Source organism: Elephantulus edwardii, unplaced genomic scaffold, assembly GCF_000299155.1.
Source record: "Elephantulus edwardii isolate Elephantulus edwardi_28Jun2011 unplaced genomic scaffold, EleEdw1.0 scaffold00001, whole genome shotgun sequence".
Lineage (NCBI taxonomy): Eukaryota > Metazoa > Chordata > Mammalia > Macroscelidea > Macroscelididae > Elephantulus > Elephantulus edwardii.
Genome location: NW_006399751.1, coordinates 39106311 through 39130541, shown reverse-complemented (window position 1 = coordinate 39130541; position 24231 = coordinate 39106311). Strand labels below are relative to the sequence as shown.

The 24231-nt window shown below is 36.3% G+C and overlaps 1 protein-coding gene across 1 annotated transcript in view; it reads left to right on the top strand.

The window, feature by feature from the left end:
* Window positions 1-23784, top strand: part of AGPS (alkylglycerone phosphate synthase) — a 202913-nt gene extending 179129 nt beyond the window's left edge. Inside the window, exons 18-20 of the mRNA XM_006878799.1 lie at window positions 1492-1591; window positions 4077-4134; window positions 23577-23784. Of these exons, the coding sequence (XP_006878861.1) occupies window positions 1492-1591; window positions 4077-4134; window positions 23577-23698 (280 nt within the window). The 3' untranslated portion in view covers window positions 23699-23784. The remainder of the gene's footprint in view (window positions 1-1491; window positions 1592-4076; window positions 4135-23576) is intronic.
* Window positions 23785-24231: the final 447 nt, after the last annotated feature.

Genomic DNA, 24231 nt, shown 5'->3' with positions numbered 1-24231 from the left:
TAGTGGCAAGAAGCTGCACTGCAATCCTGAAAGCACGTGGTTTGAGGCCACCAGCTGCTCCATGGGAGAAGGATGGACAATCTCCTCCCATGTGATTAACTGCCTCTGAAAACCCGCCCGAGAATCAGCTCTGGTTGACTCCAACTCTACAACCCAGAGATTACCAGTATTTATTTCATAGTCATTTATTTTGACCTCCAAGTGTAGAGACTTTTATCTGGCCAGAACATTTTAAGTCTCTTGAGCCGCTAGAATCTGAACAAATCACAAGTTTATAATATAGCTTCCATACTGCTTAATGTACTTTGAAGCGATTATAAATATTCACATGTTATCAAGGTGCATTTTTAAAAATAATAAAAGTTTATATTAGCCAAGTATTTGCATAGTCATATATATCCTATGTGTTTCATAATAATGTATGTAACCCAGATAATCAAATATCTGTGACTCTGTACTGACATAAATAAACAAGTAAGTAAATGCTAGGAAGGGAAAAACATTTATGTGGAATCCTAATTAATGGGTATAGAAGGAATGATTAAAACACAAAATCATCATTTGTTAATGATAGAATAATTACGAAAAAAATCACTGATGGGAGATCATTGATTAGCGACAGTACGCTTTTTAAGATTAATTTTTTCCATAGATGCCTAACTTTACAGTGGAGAAACCTGATTGGCACCACTTTAGACAACTAATTAAATGATTGCTTCTAGGTGGATTCGAGCCTCCAACCCTTGGGTTACCATCAGAGTGTGATAGTTGTTTTCAGCCCCCAGGCTCCCTTTCCAGGGTCCGATGGTTTGTTTTGAGTCTTTTTACTGGCAGTATGAAAAACTAGTTGACACCTACACAGGAGCTATCCCTTCCTATGGCTACTCTGTCATATGAATTTCTTTAAAATGTTCATATTAATCACATAAATAATTTTAAATGACAATTGAAGAGTTTTTAAAATGCTACTGATTTAGTTTTATCACTGAGATAAATATTTATTCTTTTGGTTGTAATGCCATATTTTTGTTAAAGTGTTTACCTTTTTATTGTTTAGTTGTAATGGTATTGTGATTCTATAATTTAATACAATTGATGTAGTACATTTTTCTGATTATATAGTGTTTTCATACATGCTGTTTATAACTCACATTACTTCTAGATATAACTTTAATGAGGCAGTGTTTCTGACAAAATGTAAATCACACAATAGTCATCAGATTAAAGAGACAAGAGGATGATTGACTGTATCAAATATTGACAAAACTTTAATGAAAGTAAAATCTTTTCATTTTTCTACTGCATCAGAGTTTTTTGGCCACAACTCTGAGACATATGTCATTCCTTTTAATAGAGAAGAAGGCTAGTTAAAGCATGCGATTATAGCTTAAGCAAATCATTCAGATGATTTTTGCCTTTAGTATCTGGCTGTTAAATCCGATTTCATTTTAGTTAAAGCACCTATTGGGCTTTTGTCTTTTTGTTTTTTAGGGTGACGCAGACTTATGATGCAGGTGCATGTATCTACTTCTATTTTGCCTTTAACTATAGAGGAATTAGTGACCCACTGACTGTGTTTGAACAAACTGAGGTAATTACGCACACATGAATGTAACTCATACAATTTATATTCATTTCCTTATTTACATAAATTTATATACTATTAATGAGTGGATTTTTATTGAACCCTTTGATTACATATGTTTGCCTGGCTGCTAGCCCTTAGTAATGAGAAACATCTTGTTGTGCTGGCTTGTATACTGGATTATGGCTTTAAAGTTAATATCCTTTACACCTGTAGCCAGTGAGTCTTTGATTATTCCTTAGAACACATAATAACTGATTAAAGATTAAAGGACCATACTGATTCTTGCTCCCACTTTACCAGGACAGTTTTCTTCAGGCAGTCGGGGCTGTAGTTGAGGTCAGCAGCTCTAATATTTATGAACTATGTTGTTGTAATCTATTTCTAAACTTATAAATTTTTTTGTTTGCTAAAGTTGCATGAAAACCATTGAAATTCATTTGCTGTTAGCATAAGCTAACTTTTATATAACCATCTATCAGTGGCCATTGTTTTCCATTACAAGTTCATTTAGAGTTGAAACAGACTAACCTGTCAACAAGAGCTGGCCTGTAGGAAACCAAGGAAACTTCAAGTGTCCTTGTATTTTCTCTCTGTTAACTGTCCACCAACGATAACTTCCACTGGTAAACTTTTAGAACTAAAATAGGCAGAGCTTAGTTTGCTCCTATTCCTTCCTCACCAGTTTACAGCTTTTTCTGAGATATGATTGAAATACAATAAATTGCACATTTTTGTAAGTATGACTTTTGACCTATATGTATAATTGTAGAACCATCATTCTAAACCAAAAGAGTCAACATTTTTATTATTCTCCAAGTGTTTATTATTCCTCATCATCATAGCCAGTTAGTGTTCTGCTGCTGCACTCTGCCCACTCCCAGACTCGCTTCCTTCAGTACCACAAAAGTGAAAACTTATTCCCTTTTTCTCAGTCTGAACTGCCATTCTTTAAATGCCAGTGACCTCAAATAGTTAATTGCTATGATTATTTAAAATAATGTGATTGAAAACAAGTCTTAGCAAGGACTACCATACTCATGTTTCATTTGAAAACAGTGTATCCTAAGTGAGGAAAGCTCTGGTGATAAGGATTTGTGATGCCAACCAAGAGTCATGCGTTTCAAATTCAACAGCTGTCCCACAAGAGAAGGATGGGCAATCTCTGATTTACAGCCTCTGAAAATTTGAGGGAGGATCGGCTATGAGTCAGTTCTGACTCAATGATACATAACAACTTTTTTCTTTTTTTTTAAATAACAACGTATATTAAGTGATGCTGTTTCTTGTAGATTACTTTGTAATGAGATGTGGTCTTTATGTCCTATCTGGGCTCTCCCCTGACCTAACTATTAATAGTATTTGATGCTTGTTGTTGATTACTGTTGAGTCAAGCACGACTCATAGCAGCCCTATGAACAAAAGGCCTGAAGCCTTCTTATAACTATCGACATTTATCAAAGTTCATAGTTTCCAGTGGCATGTTGTTTAAGAAGTGGATGCCACTACTGCTCTAAAATAGTATTTAGACACCTGAATAATTGTGAGAGTTCAGAACACCTGAGATATTATAGCTCAGGGCTATTATATATATACTTTTGCTGTGTGTTGTCAAGTTGGAACGACCCATAATTGACCCACAGCAGATTTTCAGAGGTAATAAATCACACAGCAGGAGATTGCGCATTCTTCTCCCTCAGAGCAGCTGTTGGATTTGAACCACATGCCTTTGGGATTGCAGCAGTTTCCAACAAATGATTTGTCCCAAGTCTTCATAAGGGACCTTAATGGTTAATCCCTGATTGCTTTGTAAGCAAACTTAATTCCTCTGCACCCCATATGATCTTGGGTAAGTAAATTGAGCCTTATCTGAGCTCACTTTCCTTATTCATGAAATGAGAGTAATTGTAATTATCCTATGATGGCATAATGAAGATAAATGATACTGCAAGCAAATTGCTTATACTCTTGTAGGCATACATTAAGGAGTCAATAAATGTTACTAACGTTTTGTTGGTGTAGTGAGTAGTTTACTAGACATCCAGTGAAGTTTGTGTTTTATGATTTAATACTCTTGGTAATCTGGTGTATATATCTTTTTACCTAGTTTTCCCCTCAAGAATTTTATTTATTCATTTTTTTAATTCATTAATTGTTGTACATTTTCCTCCCTTCTCTGGTCCACTTTGCAGTGTGCCTCCCTTTCTGCATTGTTGTCATACATGTAATGCCTAATCACATATTCCTTTTAAACAGTTCTTTCCCCTAGAGTCATCTTTGTAGACATTGTGACTTTTCATTAGAGAATAGAAACATAACCACTAAAAATTAGGCTGTGTATTTTAATTGTTTTAAAAATACAGTTAAACTAAGAGGAGAAATAGGCTTGCAGTATATTGTTTAGCCAATGCAGTATGTGCATCCTTTGGTCTTATTCTTTCACTCTAGAGTAAAATAAACTAATTCTTTGTTCTTTTGTTTTCTCATACAGGCAGCTGCTAGAGATGAGATCCTCGCTAATGGGGGGAGCCTGTCTCATCACCATGGAGGTATTCTTTTGGGGGGTTAAAATTTCTTAAAAAAAAAAAACAAAACACACACAAAAAAACAAACCCTGCCTTTAAAACTACAGTGCTGGGAAGAGAATTTGTTATATGAGTGATTTGAAAGTACTTGAGATTTCTTAAGTTTCTCTTTGAACAACAGTTGCTGCGATAGTCAGGGTTGGGGTATTAACCACCAAGAGCTTGACTTGAGGAGCCTGCTCAGACGTGGAAACCTGCCTAGACATCCTTCTGAGTACTCAGAGACCATAGCTTGGCTTGCCTGAGAGATTTTTGCCCAGGAAAGCAAATTTGTTTTGGAAAGGGAAGGGAACACTACATAAATGTTTTTAAGCCGCCACTGGAACGTAGCTGGATGATAGTTGTCATTATACTACTTATTGTAAGAGCTGTGTGTTCTGTATATCCTAAGCTCCACATACTAATTACCACAATATATGAAAAAATAATAACTTTTTAAGATATTTTAATGTTTTGTTCTTACTTGGTGACCATTGTGGTAATGTCAAGTTTTACTGGAGAATTTACTACCTTACTGATAAGACTTATACTATGTCTATGTTTATGAGGCTTACAAAAGTTGTAAGAGGAAATGTTTTTTTAAAAGTTAAGAAATGGCCATGTCTTCACTAAAATTATAATTATTGAGATTATGTAGCTATTTGTTTTTATAGTATTTCATAATTTAATACTTAGAAAAATAGAAATACATCTACTTAAAAATGCATTATTTTTTTCCCCCGCCTAACCAAGATCATGAGAATAATTGACCACCAAATTTGAAAATGTTCCTTAGAGGCAAAGATGGGAAAGCTTCATCTCACATCCTTTCAGCATTTTGTTAGGAGGAGCTGGTACTTGGAAAAGGATATCATGCTGGAAAAAGTGGAGGGTCTGAGAAAGAGAGGAACACCTTCAATACGGTAGACCGATGCAGTGACTGACACATGGGCTTGAGCACGTCTGAGATTGTGAGGATGGGGCAGGGAGGGCACGCCTAATGGCACCTAAGGACAGCCCTCATCCTAATGCTCCATATTTCCTCTTTTCCTGCTTTGTTTTTCTTTTATCTAGCTATAAGAAATTATCCATCCCCTTCTACTCGAAAGTAAGCTTCTCTAAGACATAGAGGTGTTTTTTGTTTTGTTTTGTTTTGTTTTGCTTTTGCTTTGTTGCCAAGTACGCCTAAAACAATGTTAGGCCTAAGCAGCCCTCATTACAGAAAAGATGAAATTTTTTTTGTGGAAAAAAATTTATATCCGTTAAATATTACTGTTAGAGGATCCAGAGAGGATTGCTAAGGTGGATGAATGAACTTGACAGTTCTTAGCCTTAGTTCTTAAATTAAAAATTTAATTCCTTGATACCGCCTTACTTTTTTCCCTTAAGTCCCACAAATAAATTTGGACTGACTGACGTGTATTAAGGAGGATGAATTTTATCTTTTCTTTTTTTGTTTATTATCCTTTGATTGCTACATTGATGGGTACTAGAATGGCAAAAAATGAAGACACACAATTAAAAGTTTCCCTACGGAGTAAAGAGTTGTATTACTAACTCAAAGTTAGGTAGTTCAAATTCACCAGCTACTCCTTAGGAGAAAGATGGGCAGTCTCTTCCTGTGTAATATATAGCCTCTGAAATCATTAGTAGATCAACTATGAGTTATTTCCAACTCTACAACAATTAGTTTAAATTAATTTGTGGAATTTCAGACATTAATACTCTGATTTTGTCACTTTCCTTTAAAATGTTTAGAAGGCAGTATACATTATTTAAAATCTTTATGTAAGTTCTATTTTCAGAGTGTCATTATGTTGATATAAGGAGCTGAAATAAATATTATAAATATCATAAAATTATACGATATAGAATATGTGTTTATCATCCTCAACTGATTGCATGGGACAAAAATTTCAAACCCATTCCATCAAGTTGATTGACTGACTCCTAGCAAACAGGATAAAACATCCCCAGTAAGATTTCCAGAGCTAAAATTACTACAGAATGCCATCACCACATCACTTTAGTATGTGAGACAAAACTTTGTCATCTTTGCCTCCAAGAAACACTCTGACTGCACTTTCTCCAAAATGTATCTGTTTGCTCTTTTAGCAGTCCATGGGATATTCAGTAATCTTCTACAGCACCACAGTTCAGAGGCATCAGTTCTTCTGTCATGCTTATTCATTGTCCAGTTCTCATGCACAGTCAGTGATTGAAAAGACCATGGCCTGAATCAGGCATATTTTAATCTTCAAACTGGCATCATTGTTCTTCAGTACTTTGAAGAGACCCCTGACACAAACTTGCTCTATACAGTAAATCTCCTGAACTGACTGCTGGGACCAAGGGTGTTAATTGTTGTTCCAAGTAAAATTAAATTATTGACAGTTGTTGGCAGTATAATGCAATAAAAAAATACAGGTCAGATTGTTGTTGTTATGTGCCATCAAGTCGCTTGCAACTCATAGCAACCCTATGTATAACAGCCCTAAACTCTGCTCTGTCCTGTGCCAATCGCACTGTCTCTGATACACCCATCCCAACTACCCCAGTCACTGAATTAATCCACTTCATAGAGGGCCTTCCCCTCCTGCGCTATCCCTCCACCCTACCAAGCATGATGTCCCTCTCTGAGAACCGGTCCCTCCTTACAACATGTCCAAAGTATGTTAGATGAAGCCTCAGAATCCTTGCCTCCAAGGAGCCGCCCGGTTTAAACCTCTCCAGGATGAATCTGTTTGTTTTCCTAGCAGTTCATGGTACACTCAATACTCTTCTCCAGCACCACAGCTCAAAGGCACCAATTCTTCTTCTATCCTCCTTAGTCATTGTCCAACTCTGATGCGTAACAAGTGATTGCAAAGACCCTGGCCTGTATCAGACACACTTTAGTCTCCAGAGAGACACCATTGCTCTTCAGTACTTTGGAGAGGTCCCTAACAGCAGACTTTCCCATGGCAATACGTCTTTTAATTTCCTGGCTGCTGGTGCCAAGAGTGTTGACCGTGGAGCCAAGCAAACTAAAGCTGTGAACAATCTCAATCTCTTCACCATCCATTCTGATGCTGCCAATTGGTCCAATGGTGAGAATCTCTGTCTTCTTGACATTGAACCTCAATCCATATTGAAAGTTGCAGTCTTTGACCCTCTGCAGCAAGCACTTCAGGTCCTCCTCAGTTTCAGCAAGCATGTTTGTGTCAGATCAGGGTTCAGGAAAAGTCCTTATTTTATTTATGTGCATCTATGTAAAAGATTTTAGATTTATAGACCATTATTTGTTGAACACTCCAAGTTTAATGAAATAATCTGTTTTATAAATTATTGGCTTGAAGTTGAATGTAGCAAGATTTATCATATACTAATTTATTGAGATGAGAGGCTGTGCTTATTTAAATATAGATTTTTTTTCTCTCTTAATTTTCTAGTTTATGTCATCAAAGCATGACTGCATGGAAACAAAGTCTAAACTATCTGATTTCCTTTCTTAAAAGAGGAAACGAAGCAAGTCTGAATGTAAGAAGTATTTATTTTGTGCTGTAAAATAAGGAAGCATTTCCTTTGCTGCTTGTCCACTTCCTAGATTTTGGAGGCTCAGCCTCATCTTCTGTATCTGTGAGCACTCACACCCTCAGTGATTCTCTTCATTTTTCACACTTAAAATAGCATCAGCACATTAGCTGTAGGGTGCCGTTGAGTCAGAGCTGACCCATAGCTTAGCCTTCAGCAAGTTTTCAGAGGCAGTGAATCGCACAGGAGGAGATTGCCTCTCCTTTGTCTTCAGAGCAGCTGGTGGGTTTGGTTTGAACTGCATACCTTTGGAATTACAGCGAAGCTCCTTATCACTAGGTCACAAGAGTTCCCTATCTGTACCCTAAGAAATCCAAATAGATAGCCTCCACCGCCACCACCATGGAGTCAAATCACTACTTTCTTTCACTGAGAATGTTGAATTAGTTACCTGACTTGTTTGTTTCCACTCTTTCTGCCCTACTGTTAGTATTTTTACTCTCAGAGCAGTCTTTTAAAAAAACCAACAAAACCAAAAACAATACAGTGTGTATGAAGGAAAATGTGAGACAATGTATATAAATTTTGTATGCAAACAAATATAAAATTTAAAAAATTAAAGCAGAGATGCACTGCAAAGTAGATTGGGGTAGGGTGAAGGGACGGGAAAGGATTAAAGTGAAATGATAAATAAACAAAAGAGGGGGAAAACAAACCTAAACAAACATCCACTCATTTCTTCTCATATTCAGAGTAAAATCTGAATAAGGGTGCATGTCTTCTGCCTGTTTCTCCATAGTAATCTCTTGTTGTTCTTTGCCTCTAGCAGCATTGATTGACCTTGCTTTTCCCCAGACATACCTAACCCTCCCTCTTTTTCTAATGTTTTTCTCTTGTTTTACCTGAGATCTTTGCATAACACACTTTGCTTTTCAGGCACTGATTCTTCTTTGGTCTTTTTTATTCATCATCCAACTTTCAGATACATAGCAAGTAATTAAAAAGACTGACCTGAGTCAGGCTCACCTTTGTCTCTACCCTGACATCCTTGTTCTTTAGCACTTTCAAGAGGTCCTTCACAGCATTCTCCCAGTACAGCATGTGTTTTGATTTTTTGGCTGCTGCTATGATGGATGTTGATTGTGGATCAAAGTCAAATGACATCTTTGACAACTTCAAGTCTTTTCCTGTCATGATACTGCTTGTCATTGGTCCAGTGATAAGAATTTTTGTTTTCTTGATGTTGAGTTGTAGTCCATATTGAAAGTTGTAGTTTTTGTTCTTCTTTAGTAAGCATTTTGACTCTTCTTCACTTTATGCAAGCAAAGTCGTGTCACCTGCCTAATGCAGAATGTTGTTACCTGCCTAATGCAGATTGTTGAGGTGTCCTCCTCCAATCCTGATACCATATTCTTCATATTGTTTAACTTCAAAATTATTTACTCTTCATACTCATTGAATAGGTATGAACCAATAATATAACCCTGACACACAATTATTCCTGATTTTAAATAGGACATTCCTGATGGAATGTTCCTTTATTCTGTTGAAACAACTATTTCTTGATCTACGTACATGTTTACATGAGCACAGTTAAGTATTCTGGGATTCACATTCTTCTTAATATAAGCCGTAATTTGTTATGATCCACACTGTCAAGTGCCTTTGAATAGTCAATAAAGCACAGCCATCTTTCTTGTGTTCTTTGATTTCAGATGTGATCCATCGGACATCAGGCATGGTATCCCTTTTTCCACGGCCTCTTTTAAATCCAGCTTGAATTTTTGGCAGTTCTCTATTGATGGGTGAAATGTTCCAGCCAATTTTTAAAATCAAGATTTTATTTGTATGTGTTATTCAAGACTTTCCATACTCTGTTGATCACCCTTTTTTGGAATGGGAATAAATACAGATCTCTTCCAGTCAGTTGGCCTGGCAACTGTCTTCCAAATTTCTTGGCATAGATTAATGAGCACATCCAGGGCTGCATCTGTTTGTTGTAACACCTCAGCTGATATTGCATCACATCTTGAGGCTTGATACTTTTGCCAGTGCCTTCAGTGCAGCTTAAACTTCATCTTTCATTACCACTGGTTTTTAATCATATGTTCCTCTCTGAAATTGTTGAGTGTCAACCAGTTCTTTTTCATACAGTGACTCTGTGTATTCCGTCCATCATTTTTGGGGTGCTTCCTATATCATTCAGTATTTTGCCCATAAAATCCTTTAGTATTGCAACAACCGTAGGCTTTAGTTTTTTAATTCCATCAGCCTGAGAAATGTCGAGCATGTTTTTCTCTCTTCATTTTCTAATTCTAGCCCTTTGCACAGTTCATTATACTTTGTTTTCTCAAGCTACTCTTTGAAATCCTCTGTTCTGCTGTATTTTGGGGTTTGGTTCCCACCCCCCCATTCACACTGTTTCTTATAATCTTTACCATACATTGTGTCTTATAACATTAATTACCATTGATTTATGCCCACTATTACCCCATCTTTTCTGATCCGCACTGGATATTTCCTGATTCCTTTGTCATCTCCCTCCACCCACCAAATTCTGTTGCTCTGTGATTGCCACCCTTGGCCTCCCTGCTCCCTCCGCTTTCCTCTTTGGATATTCATACACATCCTACTAGTTATCCTTCTGTTTTTACAATGATGGTCTTATGCAGTATTTGTCCTTATAAGCCTGAGTTAGTTTATTCAGCATAATGTTCTCTAGCCCCTCCCATGTTATATAGTAGTTTTTGAAATCTTTGTTCCTGAATGTTGCATAGTATTCCATCATGTGAATGTACCACAATTTCTCTATTCAGTCATTGTTGATGGAATTTCTCTATCCAGTCATTGTTGATGGACGTTTGGTCTGTTTCCATGTTCTTGCTATTTTGAATAATGCTCCTATGAATATTGATACAAATCTCTGTTTGTGTCTCAGTTCTGTTTTCCTAGTGGTATATTCCTAGCAATGGAATAGCTAGGTCATATAGAGTTTCTGTGTTTAGCTTTTTGAGGAAACATCAAACTGCCTTCCAGAGTGGTTGTACTGTTTAAGAATCCCAATAGTGTATGAGAGTTCCACTCTTTGCACATCTTCTCTAACATTTATTGCTTTCTGTCCTGTTAAACTTTGCCACTGCAACTGGGATGAGATGGTATCTCATTGTGGTTTTGATTTGCATCTTCCTTATTGCCAGCGGTTTTGAGCATTTCTTCATGTGTCTCCTGGCTATCCAAATGTATTACTCTGTGAAAAGTCTTTCCATTTATTTTGCCCGTTTTCTATGGGTTATCAATCTTTTTCTTCTGGAGGTCCTGTGGTATTCTGTAAATTTTGATTATGCGGCCCTTTTCTGAAATGACATTACCAAATATTTGTTCCCAGTCTGTAGGTTTTCTTTTCACCCTTTTGGAAAAAGTGTTTTTATGCACACAGGGACTTAATCTTTTGATATTCCCATTCATCAATGTTACCCTCTCCTTGTTCTTCTGTTCTGCTGTCTTATTTGATTATTTCTTCCTTTTTCTTTAGCTTCTCTATGTGTAAAATGAATGTCAGTGTTTCTTCTGTTATCAATTTTGGTCTTTCCTCCCTTCCTTCAGTATCTTGTCTTCATTTCTGCATGTATATTGTCCTTAATGTCATTTCACAATTCCTCTAGTCTTTAGTGTTTACTTCATCAAATATCTTTTTGAAATACTTTCTATATTTAAGTTTTATAAACTCAAGGTTACACTGAGTCTTAAATAAAATATTACCTTCGTACAGATTTCTTCTAAGTGAGTTCTTGTGTATTCTGTATTTTCCAACTGTAGTAATCCCAAGAACAGCAATTGGTACAGAGTTGATGGTCTATGAATATGTTAAGTGAATGCGTAAGTACATGCCCAAGTACCACAGAATTTAAAGCAATTGTACACATTTTCAAACTGTGAATCTCATGCTAAAGTGAGAATAATATCTTAATTCAGTTTTAAATGTTTAGTTACCAGGTCTTGTTTCAATATATTTAATCATAGAAAGATTGAGTTATGCAGTACTATTTCTGAGAATTCATTAGTAGAGTCAGTCATTTAGTGGAGAAGCAGGGGTAAAGAAGACACATTCCTGTGTGATTCTTAACACCTGCTATTTTAGTATTCTTTTCTAAATATATATGCAAGGTTTTATTCAAACTTTGCCTTGAAATAAATGTTGTAAAACCTGCAAGAGATAGAAAGTATGTAAGGTGGAAAACTATGAGAGAAAGAAAACACTTTTTAAAAAATATATCTGAAATGATTGAAAAGTTGTTAAGTAAGGCTGTCTCCTATCAAAGACAGAAAGAAAACTTGTGAGGCCCAAACAAACAAGTCTGTCCAATCATGTCTCTTAAGAGGTTCTGTGTGTAATTTGGCAGACATCAACTCATTTAGTGGTTGTCAAGTCAGAAACAAGGGTTATAACTGATCCTCCAGCCAATTTTCAGAGACTATACAGTGCACAGGAGGAGATTACTCATCCTTCTCCCATGGAGCAGCAGGTGGTTGTGGTGGTGGTTGTGCTGTCACATCAGAACCAAACCATAGCTGACCCTCCACACTAGGTTTTTAGAGGCAATGGAAGGCAATTGCCCCATGGAGCAGCTAGTGGAGTAGAACCATGTACCTTTGCATTGGCAGTGCAGTTCCTTACCTTTAAGCTAGCAGAGCTCCTTGTGGAGCAGGTGGTAGATTCAAATTGTCTTAGGGTTGGTGATACAACTTTTTACCCACTAAGCCACCAGAACTCCCTAACTTCCTATACATGCATAGTCTTTGAAATTAAATCTACATTTGACCCTTGTCCTTTCATTTAACTAGCTTAACTATTAGGGAAATTACCTTCATGTGTTGTAGGAGTTTTCTCTGAAAAATTAAATAATTATGTTTACCTTATCAATTATTCTAATATTAAAATGTGATTATGTTTGTAAAGCATCTAAAATATCTCAGGTATAAGTGTTTAAGATACCCTTAGCTTTCAGAAGTACCACATTAATGCAGATGTTGTTTGGTACCATCGAGTAGAGTACGACTCATAGCAACTTTATGAACAAGTCTGAACATGTCCCATCCTGTGCCAACCTCACAGTCTCTGACACACTTGAGCCCATTGCTGTAGTCATTGTCAATCCACCTGGTTGAGGGTCTTCCTCTTCTTCGCCAACCCTCCACCTTTCCAAGCGTGATGTTCTTCTCTAAAAAGAGTCTTTTAGCAACATGCCTACAGTATGCAAAATAACATTTCTGCATCCTTGCACTTAACACCAGATAGAACTGAAACTGACCTGTAGTCTTCAACCCTTCCACTAACTTTGACGAAGACCTAAACATTCAGGCGTGTGATTCCAGCATAGTCTCAACACATTTTTATCCATAACCAAAGTTCGTCTCACATTTAAGGAAAGTTTCTTATGAGGTATATGAACGAGCAGGACATTCCCTTTGTGCTTTTGGCTACAAAATATGCTACAGAGAAATCAGGATTTTTTTAAATGCTTGTTTACTTAAAGATAATTATCTAATTTGTACATATCAAATGCCTTCTACCATTTAGTATAGTTTCATAAAGCAGAAATCTCCCACTGTAGAGTGCGTGTTGTTCTGCCACACATAGGGAACACTAGAGATTTTGAGAAATCACATCTTTTTCTCTATCAAAAAGGCTTTTCTTAATTTACGTTTAGAACTTAAAACTTCAGTTGACCTCAAGGTATCATTTTTAATTTGCTGCCCTTTAGGCAGCATCATGTTCCTCTCAGTACCATTTTGAGTTCCAGAGTAGGAAGACAGGGGGCTGGTGGAATATTGATGTAATTTCTTTTGGAGTGTTTGGACTGTAATTGTGATTAATAACAGTTGCTTTCACTATCTGGAAACAGACAGACTGGTTTGTCTGCCTACAATCAAGCTGTGATAAATGGAGCTATTTTAACTTTGGTTTTGTGTATCAAAGAAAGCAGATGTAGTCTGGAACTGGAGGCTGTAGGAAGTATAAAGCTTGCTTAATGTAATCTTTAGAATGCTTGTTTTTGTAACTGACATACTGGCCTATTTAAACATCAGAGTTTATATTAGCCACATATTTAATTTTAATTTATTATTTAAGTTCTTAGGTTATCCATCTGTTAAAAGTATACTAGGTCCTTGTCAAGAAGTAAAAAACATAGTAAAATAAAAATAAGGTCTTGATTAAATATACCCAGTCTTGTTTTAAATATTGGTGGTTTTACCTAACCAAAATTATTTCCTTTGTTCAGACAATGATGATCATGGGGTAACTGCTTACAATTTACTTTTGTGAACTTAACAGAATTCAGAAGTATCAGAAACCTTAAAAATAAAAGGAAGCTACTCAAAAGATCAGTTTGGGGATATTTTGTTGAAAGCCTATAGTGTGAAAAGACAGATACAGGTTGGAAAGAAAAAAAGTAAAACCCTCCATGACAGGAGCAAATGACAGGAGCCCTAGTGGTTCAGTGGTTAAGTCCTCAGCTGCTAAACTTAAAAGTCAGTGGTTTCAACTCCCCAGCCACGCCTGTGATCAACGAAAGATGGCCAAAATCTGTTGTTGTTAGATACCATCAGGTCAAAACAACCCATAGCTGACCTTCAGAGCTTTCTGAAATTGGAAGAATGATGATGAAAGAAACAAGACCTGGGTAAATAAAGACATACAACAGTGTTCATAGATTTGAAGATTTGACATAGTAAAAATATGTTTCCCTAATAAGTATGTTTAATGCAGTTTCTATAAAAACTCTAGCTACGTTTTGTATATAGCTTGTTAGGTGTCGTTGAGTTAGTTTTAATTTATAACAGCCTCATGTGACAGAGTAAAACTGCCCCTAGAAGAGTCTTCGCATGAACCGAGTGTAGTCTTCACACAGCTAGGTTAGTAGATCTTTTCCTGCAGAGCTCCTGAGTAAATTCAGAGCAGCAACCTTTTGGTTATGTGTTTAATCATTGTACTACCATTTTTATGGACCATCATAGACCCTTGAATGTTAAAGCAGTGTGGAAATATAAAAGAAACTAAGGACAATTGCTTTACTCAATATTAAGGTTTATACTATACATATAACTTTTACTTTAGACTATGCAGTATTCCCTTGTTCTGTTAAGATAACTGCTTCTTATTCTGTGTAAAGGTTCACATGAGCACAATTTAGTGTACTGGGATACCAATTCTCAATTAGCCATAGTTTGTTGGGATACACACAGTCAAATGCTTTTGCATAGTCCGTAATACACAAGTAAGCATCCTTTCGGCATTCTCGGCTTTCAGCCAAGATTCATCTGACATTAGTAACATTATCCCTGGTGCCACAGTCTCTTAATTCAACTTGGATTTCTGGAAGTATGTGCTGTTCCAACCATTTTTTTACTAATCTTCAGCAAGTTTTTACTTGCTTGTGATATTAAGGATACTGCTTGAAAAACTCTGTTGATTACTTTTTTATGGGATGGATCTCTTCTAGTCAGTTGGCCAGATAGCTTTCTTCCGAATTTCTTGACATAGACTAATGAGCATATCAAGGGCTGCCTCTGTTTATTAAAACATGTCAACTGATATACCATCAATTTCTGGGATCTTCTTTTTTTGCCAGTGCCTTCAGTGTAGCTTGAGCTTCTTCTTTCGTTCCTATTGGTTGTTGATCATATGCCCCTTCCTGAAATGTTTCAGTGTCAGCCAGTTCTTTTTGGTACAGTGACTATATCCCTTCCATCTGCTTTAGATGCTTCCTGCTTCATTCAAGATTTTGTCCATAGAGTCCTTCAGAATTCAACTCTACACTTATATTTGTTCTTCAGTTCAACTTGAAAGATGCCCATGTACATCTTTATGTTCTAACTCCAGCTCTTTGTCTATTTTATTATAATACTTTGTTTTGTTTTCTCAAGCTGCTCTTTAAAATCTTCTATTCATGTTTCTTACTTCAGCATTACTTCTCACTGTTTTGGCCACCCCACATTTTAGTGCAGTTTTGTCTCTTCTGGTATCCAGTTTGGATGACCTCACTGACAGCTTGGAAATCAAATGATGGTATTTATTTTTACATATATTCATGATTAGGGGTTTATTAAGGAAGTTATCACAATACAGTTTCTCAGAACAGCTTCCAAAGTGTGCTCCCAGATCCTTCAGCCTTCAGCCTCACTGCTTCAGAGCAATATTACAAAACTGTCTTAGTCCTGCCAATTATGGCATCTTCCCCCCCCCCCCCAAGTGTTACAGCAAGCTTGAGTAAAGGTCCTTAGTCCTGATTCCAGAGAGTGGCAATGCTAGGCAAGCTCTGTCTCACTGTGTGTCTCTGATTCCCTACCATAGCACTACTCCAGCTCCTGCAGGCCTCAGTCTTTGGCCTTGAGGGATGTACATTCTGCATTCTCTGCTTCTTCTTTGCTGGTGATGAGATTCCCATTTTCTGCTGCTGAATTTGCTCAGTTTAATGTCAGTAGCCAATAATGTCAATAATGTGAATAGACCAACACATCCCATTCCTATGTCCCTGCCCATCCACATGGCAATCAAACTCAGTAACTAGGAAAACCATATTGAATAAACCCTGGGCACCAAACCCATCCTGCTGTTTCTAAGTACTGATCCCTCCTGAAAATATGCCCAAAGGAAGATGAAATTTCACCATCCTTGCTTGTAAGGATCACTTGTCTTGCACGTCTGCCAACTCAAAAGAAGTATATTTATTATGTATTTTTTCCAAGCACATAACTCTTCTTGACAAAAAATTATATGTAATTAGAAATTCTTTATGAAACATTAACATAGCAATGGGGGAAAGTAGACATTTTAAAATAAAATCCAAATTTTCTGGAAATTATTTCTTAGCCTTATTGTAAAAATTATTTTGTTATTAGAGAAAACATAACTAGTAATATATAAAAGGGTTTTTCTAGATGGGAAAGATTTAAAATTTTCTAAATTTATTTCTGAATATAATTCCTTCCCCCAAATTATTGTTACACCCTAGACTAGAGAAGCTTTGCATTTTGATCTGCCAGGATTAATTTTTCTTTAGGGAATAGTTGACATATTTCACTGCTCTAATAACCTTCCATGATATTGTCCGACAAAAAAAATACTGTAGATGTAAAAGCTTCAGTTGACTAAAACCAATCTGCAACTCATCCGGAATTGAAAATGGGAAAAGTAATTTGTTGCGTATTAGTGCAATTGAGAAAAGGCAAAACCAGACAATTATTTTGATCAAACTAAATTTCCTTATTGCTTCTAATTCATGTTTCTGCTATCAAGTCAATTCTAACTCAAAGCAACCTAGTAAGATAGAGTAAAACTTCCCCATAAGATTTCCAAGGATTTCTTAGCAGCTGAAAATCTTAACCTCAATGCCTCCAAACCTATGTATTTTTAATTTAACTATAAACCTATATATTAATAACTCATTGCCATTAAGTAATTTCTGACTTATACCAACCCTCCATTGGGTTTCTGACACTATAAATTGTGACAGGAGATTTTCCATCTTTCTCTTAACTACTAGGCCAGTAGAGCTCTTTTAATTACATATAGAGTATGAATAATTTCTCTCTCATATGGCAGTCTCAGCTTGTATTTGTTGCATGAAATAATAGTTTGTTTTTATTAGTTTTAATGAAAGTTTACAGAGACTTTGGATTTCTGTTTGTTCATTGTTGCCCTCTTCTCCCTGCCCATCCCCCCTAATTTGCTCTTTTCTTTGAAAAGTAAAAGAAAAATTCTTTCATTGTTATACAATCCCTCCTCTCAAATCCACTCCACAATGTAGTCTTTGTTCTGGACACCTGTCATGACAATGATACCTAATCATATGTTCCTTTTAAACAGTTCTCTCCCTCATTTGTTTCAGTGCAGTATACATTATTTAGCCCTTCTTTCTCAGTCTCCCCCCAACCCTGATGTCAGTCCCGTTTTACAACAGTGGCACTATGCAGTATTTGTCCTTTTGTGACTGAGATATTTTGCTCAGCATAATGTCCTCCAGGGTCACCCATTTTTTATATTTCATTAGTTCCTTGCTTTTCAGTGAAGCATTATATTCCATTTTGTTAATATACCGGAGCTTCTTTATCCATTCATTTGTTGATGGGCACTTGGGTTGTTTCCAACTCTTTGCTATTGCAAACAAACCTGCAATAAACATGGGTGTTCATATATCTGTTTGGGTGGCATTTGTGGTTTCTTTAGGTTATAGTCCCAGTAGTGGAATTGCTGAGTCAAATGGTATTTCTATTTGCTACTTTTCGAGAGGGCATCATACTGCCTTCCACGGTGGTTGCACCATTTTACATTTTACACTCCCACCAACAGTGAATAAGAGTTTCAGTTTCTCTGCAACCTCGCCAGTATTTGATATTTGCTGTTCTGTTTAATTTTGCTTTTCTTACTGGGGTGAGATGATATCTCATCGTTGTTTTGTTTTGCATCTCTCTTAGAGCTAGGGATTTTGAACATTTCTTTTTGTGTTTGTTGGCTATCTGAATGTCTTCTTTGGTGGAGAAAATGATAGAATTTTGTAGAATTAACTACTTAATCATTGCAAATACTTGGAAAAAAATGGCAATTATGCACATGGGCCTCACCTGGAATCAGATTGCCTGCATTTGTGGAAAGAGTTGATGGTGAAGCTCAATGTCAGTAGTCAGTTACACATGTTACACATGTACAAATACAAATTAAAGCTGAAGAAAATTAAAACAAGTCCACAACAATCAAAATAAAACCTCTGGTCTGTCCCATCTGAATTATACAACCATCTAAAGAATAACTTTAATGCATTGTACACTAATGACCATAGATCAGACTAATTGTGGGATGACATCAAGGACATCCTCCATGAAAAAAAAGAAAAAGTCATTACAATGATAAATACTTTGAACTCTTACATAAACTGCATAGATAAAATTCTAAAACTTGTATTTTAAATATTCACAATAAGAGAAAAATCTTACAGTAGCCACCCATTTAATTGCTTTGTACTCATGAATTTACTACCTTGATATCAGAAGTTTCATTAGAGGAGAGTAAAGTCAGATTATTTTGTACAGAGAGCAAGCATGAATTTTAGAATACCTTAAGCATTAAATTTCTCTTTGAGGAATCTTGAATAGCCATAGTCCCAGCTAATACTCTCTTAAAGGCCACATGTTCACATTACCACCACTAAAATCAATCAGAAAGCAGTGTTTTAAACCAAAAACAAATGGACAAGTAAATCTTCTTTCCAACTTAAAACCACTCTATGATGTGAGGGCAGTATGGCTGCAACATCTGTCACCCCATTGATCGCCAGGGTTGATTCAGCTGATCTGACTGGCTAGTCGGGTGTCCCCTTCCTCCCTTCCCGACCCATATGGGTCCCTCCCGAAGCTGTGTGCTCAGCTGAAGAAGATACTGTCTTCCCAATACTGTCTTTCTGTCAAGGGTATACAAGTAGCTGCGCTCCCCTGCTAGAAGCTCCAAACAAGCTCTAAATTAAAACCCCTCTGAAGAATCTTGGTCATAATATGATCATCACATACTTCAGAAAGTAGAAAATGCCATTTGGCCTTTTAGTTCCCAAAAGCACCTTTGGGTTGGCAGTGCATCTTCCTGCCCACTTAGGCCAACAGAGCTCCTCTGTTCTCAGACATATCCAGCAAATTCCAGAGCTTCTTCCATCAAGAGGTTGAGTATCCTGGAAGAAACAAGTCATGGCTGACCTTGCAGTGGGTTTTCAGAAGCAGTAAATCACACGGGAGGAGATTGCCCATGCACTCTTTCTCTTGCAGAACAAATAGTAGGTTAAAACTACGTGCCTTTGGTTTGGCAGCACAACTCTTAACCACCAAACCACCAGAGCTCCATTTGCTACCTATGTTGTTATATACCATCGAGGTGGAAATTACTCAGAGCAAAATAGAATTCATTAATTTGTTCCCTTGATATTAAATGTTTTTCATTAGTGGAAAATAAGTAAATTTAAAAAAATCTTTTAACCTTATAATCAAATTTATATATTTAAAAAGCAACAGCTTAAAGAGAACTCTAGCATATTCCCATATTTATACTTTTTAACATGGGGTTGTATGGTAGTTTCTGCTATGTCTTCAGCCTATTAAACCACAGTCATTCCAGATAATTTTTGATGACTAAACTGGCCACCATGTTCACATTTTCACATACAACTCTCTAACCTGTACATGCCTTCATTCATTTGTAATGTTTGTTGATAGTACCACAAAATGTATTGCCTGTGGAATTGTTCACATTGGAGCAGCCTGTAATTTCTAAGACAATTTCTGATGTTTTTGTTGTTGTTTCAAAAGGAAAATTTTAACAATACATATTTTTGGAAAACACAAAACTTTATTTTACCATGTGAGAGAGAGAGTGTGTGTGTGTGTGATTTATATATACATATGTATATATCATTATAAATTAAACAGTAACAAGACAAAATGAATTAATTGAAATACACAACATTCCTTCCATTTGTTTATTACAATATTCAGAATTAACTCGTTCATACTAGACTTTTTAAGTACAAAGCTCTAAAAGGTTGACTTAAGTGGTATTATATTTAAAATAATACAAGGTTAATTGTGAAATACCAGGTGGTCCCTATCTTGATTTTAAAAAATTGGTGGGCTTAGCTTTCCATACTGCTGGTGTTGACTCTAGGGAACTCCGGTGGCCTAATGGTAAGGAAATACATTGCAGTCCTGAAGATGTTCAAATCACCTGCTACTCTGCTGGAGAAAGATGATCAGTGTCCTCTCATGTGATTAAACTGCCTCTGAAAACCTGCTAGAGGGTTTGCTGTGGGTGGCTTCCGACTTCTGTGGTGCACAGCAACAAGTGTCGACTCTGGCTAAGTTTAAATTTCTAAAGAGTTAGAAATCAGAGAGGTAGAGTTGGGTCATTCGCCATAAAGACCCCTATCAGGTGAGCCAAGTGTAGAAAAACATACTTCATGTGGTATAAATGAATGAGTTTTAAGTAGATATTTATCACAGACTAGGAATGTGGAAATAGTTTTAGGCTACATGGTTTTCATACATTTTCTCCTTCCCTAATATGGCGTGCTACATAAAAGTATCATTTCTTCCTTTTCTGGAAATGTACTCTACAACTGAGCAATTACTGTGTAATGTAGACGTGTAATTTGTGCACAGATTAGTATAGTTAGCTAATACTAATTAGTACAAGTATTTCCGAAGGCCGAGGTGTACGCAATAAGAATTGTAGAAAGGTCATTGTTGTTGAGTGACATTAGCTGTATAATGGAGTTTTCCTCTTGGAAATAGAGCCCTCGCAAAGCTTAGGACCTTTGATGTTTAGTTATGTTTTCTTTAATTAATTGGTTTTTTTCCCCCTAATGCATTGAAAGAATTTTCTGCAAAATCTTAAGTAGAAGACCATTTTCTAATACATTTCATTATTCTGAATACATCAGTGTTAATTTTGAGTTTGCAGTGGTAACCTAACAAACTACAATTGTGTTTTGGTATTAAGTGATACAACTTTCAGTTAAGCTACTGAAATGGGAGGGGGCGGGACAGAAGTAATATCTTTCCAATAATAGTCTTGTTTGTTATAAAGACTCATTTAACATTTTTATCAAAATTGTTGTTTTCTTTTTGCACACATAGCCTACAGTGTACTTGGTTTAAGTTGTTTCACAAACCCAAGGTTCCTAGTCCTGTTAATTTCATAAACCAGGATTTCTGACCCCAGTTCAAATTCTCTTATTAGTGATAGAAGCTCACAGAGGGCTCACAGCCCTCTCCTGCCAAAGGGTTAAACTCTTACCCTGTATGGTTATGAGGGGACATAGCTTTGCCGGTTGTACTGTTTGGCCTCCTTTTTTTTTTTTTAAAAAAAAAAAGACCTTTCTAGTTCACTACTCAAATGTATGTTTGATTGATTATTGTAAAAGTATAAACCATAGAAAATTTGACAAGATAGATGTGTAAATTATCCTTCTGACAGAACTAATGATGCACTCCAAGCACCTTCTGTTTTCCAGCGTTTGGTGAGCAACTTCATTAAATATGCAGTGGCTGTTGGGTGGCTTCTCAGACGATGGTTCAGTTCCTTGTGGAATTGCATTATTACTAGAGGTGTAAAACCAGGCAGACAAGCTAGCTGTTGGGCATCCTGCTGAGGTTCTAATGTGCTCCATCTTGTTCGAGCAGTTGTTTGCAGTCTTTTCAGGACAATTACATCCATAACCACAGGACACATTTAGTGAAACTATATTACAGATAACAGTGGATGCTGGCGTTGACTGCGCTTCATCCCTCTACCTGGAGCATCCTCTGTGTGGGCAGCCGTAGTAATGCTTTTTCTACAGTCACAGGGTAGTTGTTTATTTTTAATCCCTTTGGGCAAATATAGAAAACATTGATTTGTTTATAACAATAATAAAATTACTAGGGTTGAAAATACAGTAAAATTCATAGATTCCTTTTTCATTGATGAGAAAACAGAGGCCAATAGTATTATGATGGGATGTCCTTTAGGGGGCTAGTAGAAGACTTGGTTGAATACCTTTTAGATGGTAGAAGTTTGTACTTTTTGTCTTCTGGTTTTAGAGTTATCCTTTTAAATTTACTATCTTCTCCTACCATTTTAATACTAATAATGCTGCTTTTTTTTAATTTCTCCAAGCCAAGTAGAAATACTTTGCATTCTGGGGATATCATGTTAATGCATAATTTTGGGTGACAGATAGTTTCCAGTGGAACTGACCACAAAAGATAGTTTGAGTTGCGTTTGGAATGGCATTTAAGGTTTCCAACAGGCAGATGTATCACAGCAGCCTGATAAATGAGAGTGCATTTTAGAATGACAGGCTGAATACTCTAATGGAAGCTTCTTCATTTTGGTTGGCCAATTAAATCAGTTGATGGCTTTGAATCATTAATGAACATTTGTGGGAAATGACCATTTGAATTCAGTTATTACAATAATGCATTTGTTGACAAGTGCTAACCACAAATAATTCTAACCATAAATTAAAAGATTTTTCTGTTTCACCACAGATAAGCCAATAGAAAGTACAGATTTCTTTCTTATATTATACATAGGAAAATTTACACTTTCATTAATTGCTCTTTAAAATGTAATTTATGCTATTATTTTTACTTACTTATTAGCAGAATAAATTAAAAGGCCTTGGAAAAAAAGGAGAGGCATAGAATACAGTCTACAAAAGCAGAAGATTAAGATGATTAGGTATTTTATCTATTTGGTGCGTTTAAAAAGATCTCTAATTCTGGAAAAACAATAGGAAGGGAGTAACCATTAGTGGGAACATGCAAATTTCCTTAAAAGCAATCAATAGAAAATGTATGCAAAAACTTCTTGGCTAGATTTTTTTTTCTCTCCCTTATATCTATTAAGGGAAAGATTTTCTTTGCTTCCTTTAAGCTTATGTGCTCCTCAAAATATATTCTGAAATTTTTGCTATAGAGTATCTAGGAAATTAATCTAGACATACTACTTTTCTTCCATAAAATGCCTTTTCTTTGAAACTTTGGCCTCCTGCTTGGTAGATATGACAGGCTGTGTGTTCTTTAGGAATAAATGCTTTTCTCATTTTCTTATTTTTAAAATGAACTGTAATTTCAGTCCAAGCTTCCTTTCTCTACATTTTGTAAGTTTAACTGAGAAAGGAGACGCTGTGGCGCACAAGCTTCCCCTGGGAATACATTGGGCTTAATGAGCTTGATAGTCTGGTGGGCTCAATAAATCAAATAAAGCAAAACATTTCTCATTTTTGAATAAAAGCATTTATCACACGGTGTTTGTTCATTCATGGTCACAAGATTGATTGGTTCCTAGCATCATAGTGTATATTAAAGCATTTTTGATTTTGTTTTTCCAGTGGGCAAGTTACGGAAGCAGTGGCTAAAAGAAAGTATCTCTGATGTCGGCTTTGGGATGCTGAAGTCTATCAAGGAATATGTGGACCCCAATAACATCTTTGGAAACAGAAACCTTTTATAAATCCATTTGTCTTGTTAAAAAAAAAAAAGTCACTTAAAAAAAATCGTCAGCTACGGTTATACCAGTAATCAAATATATCATGGACTGTATTTCAACTGTTTGTTGGTTTTAAAATTAAGTTTGTTTCATTATGTTTTGTTTCAACATTTATGGATTGACAGACGGTACTCCTAAATCTCTCTCATTTTAAGTGCATCACTTTATAGCCAAATGGTTATCATTTCATGTTATACTGAGGCAGCACAAAGCTACCCGTCCTTATATCCAATGAAGATGCAGCCAGCTGTTTTGTATTGAAGTTTCCTCTTAGGGAACAAAGGCAGATATGGGTGTCATCTATTTCTTATCTAACCTCTTTCGAAAACAATAGTTCTGGGGAGCAGTATCTAGGGACAGAATCCACGGAGTGGTCTCCGTATGTGCTTGCTAAGGACACACTCTAGCATATTCTCTTGTGAGTAGGCTATTAAAGGAGAGAGATACATGAAAGAGAATAAAGGCAGCTTTGTTACTGGGATGACTAGTTCTTTCAG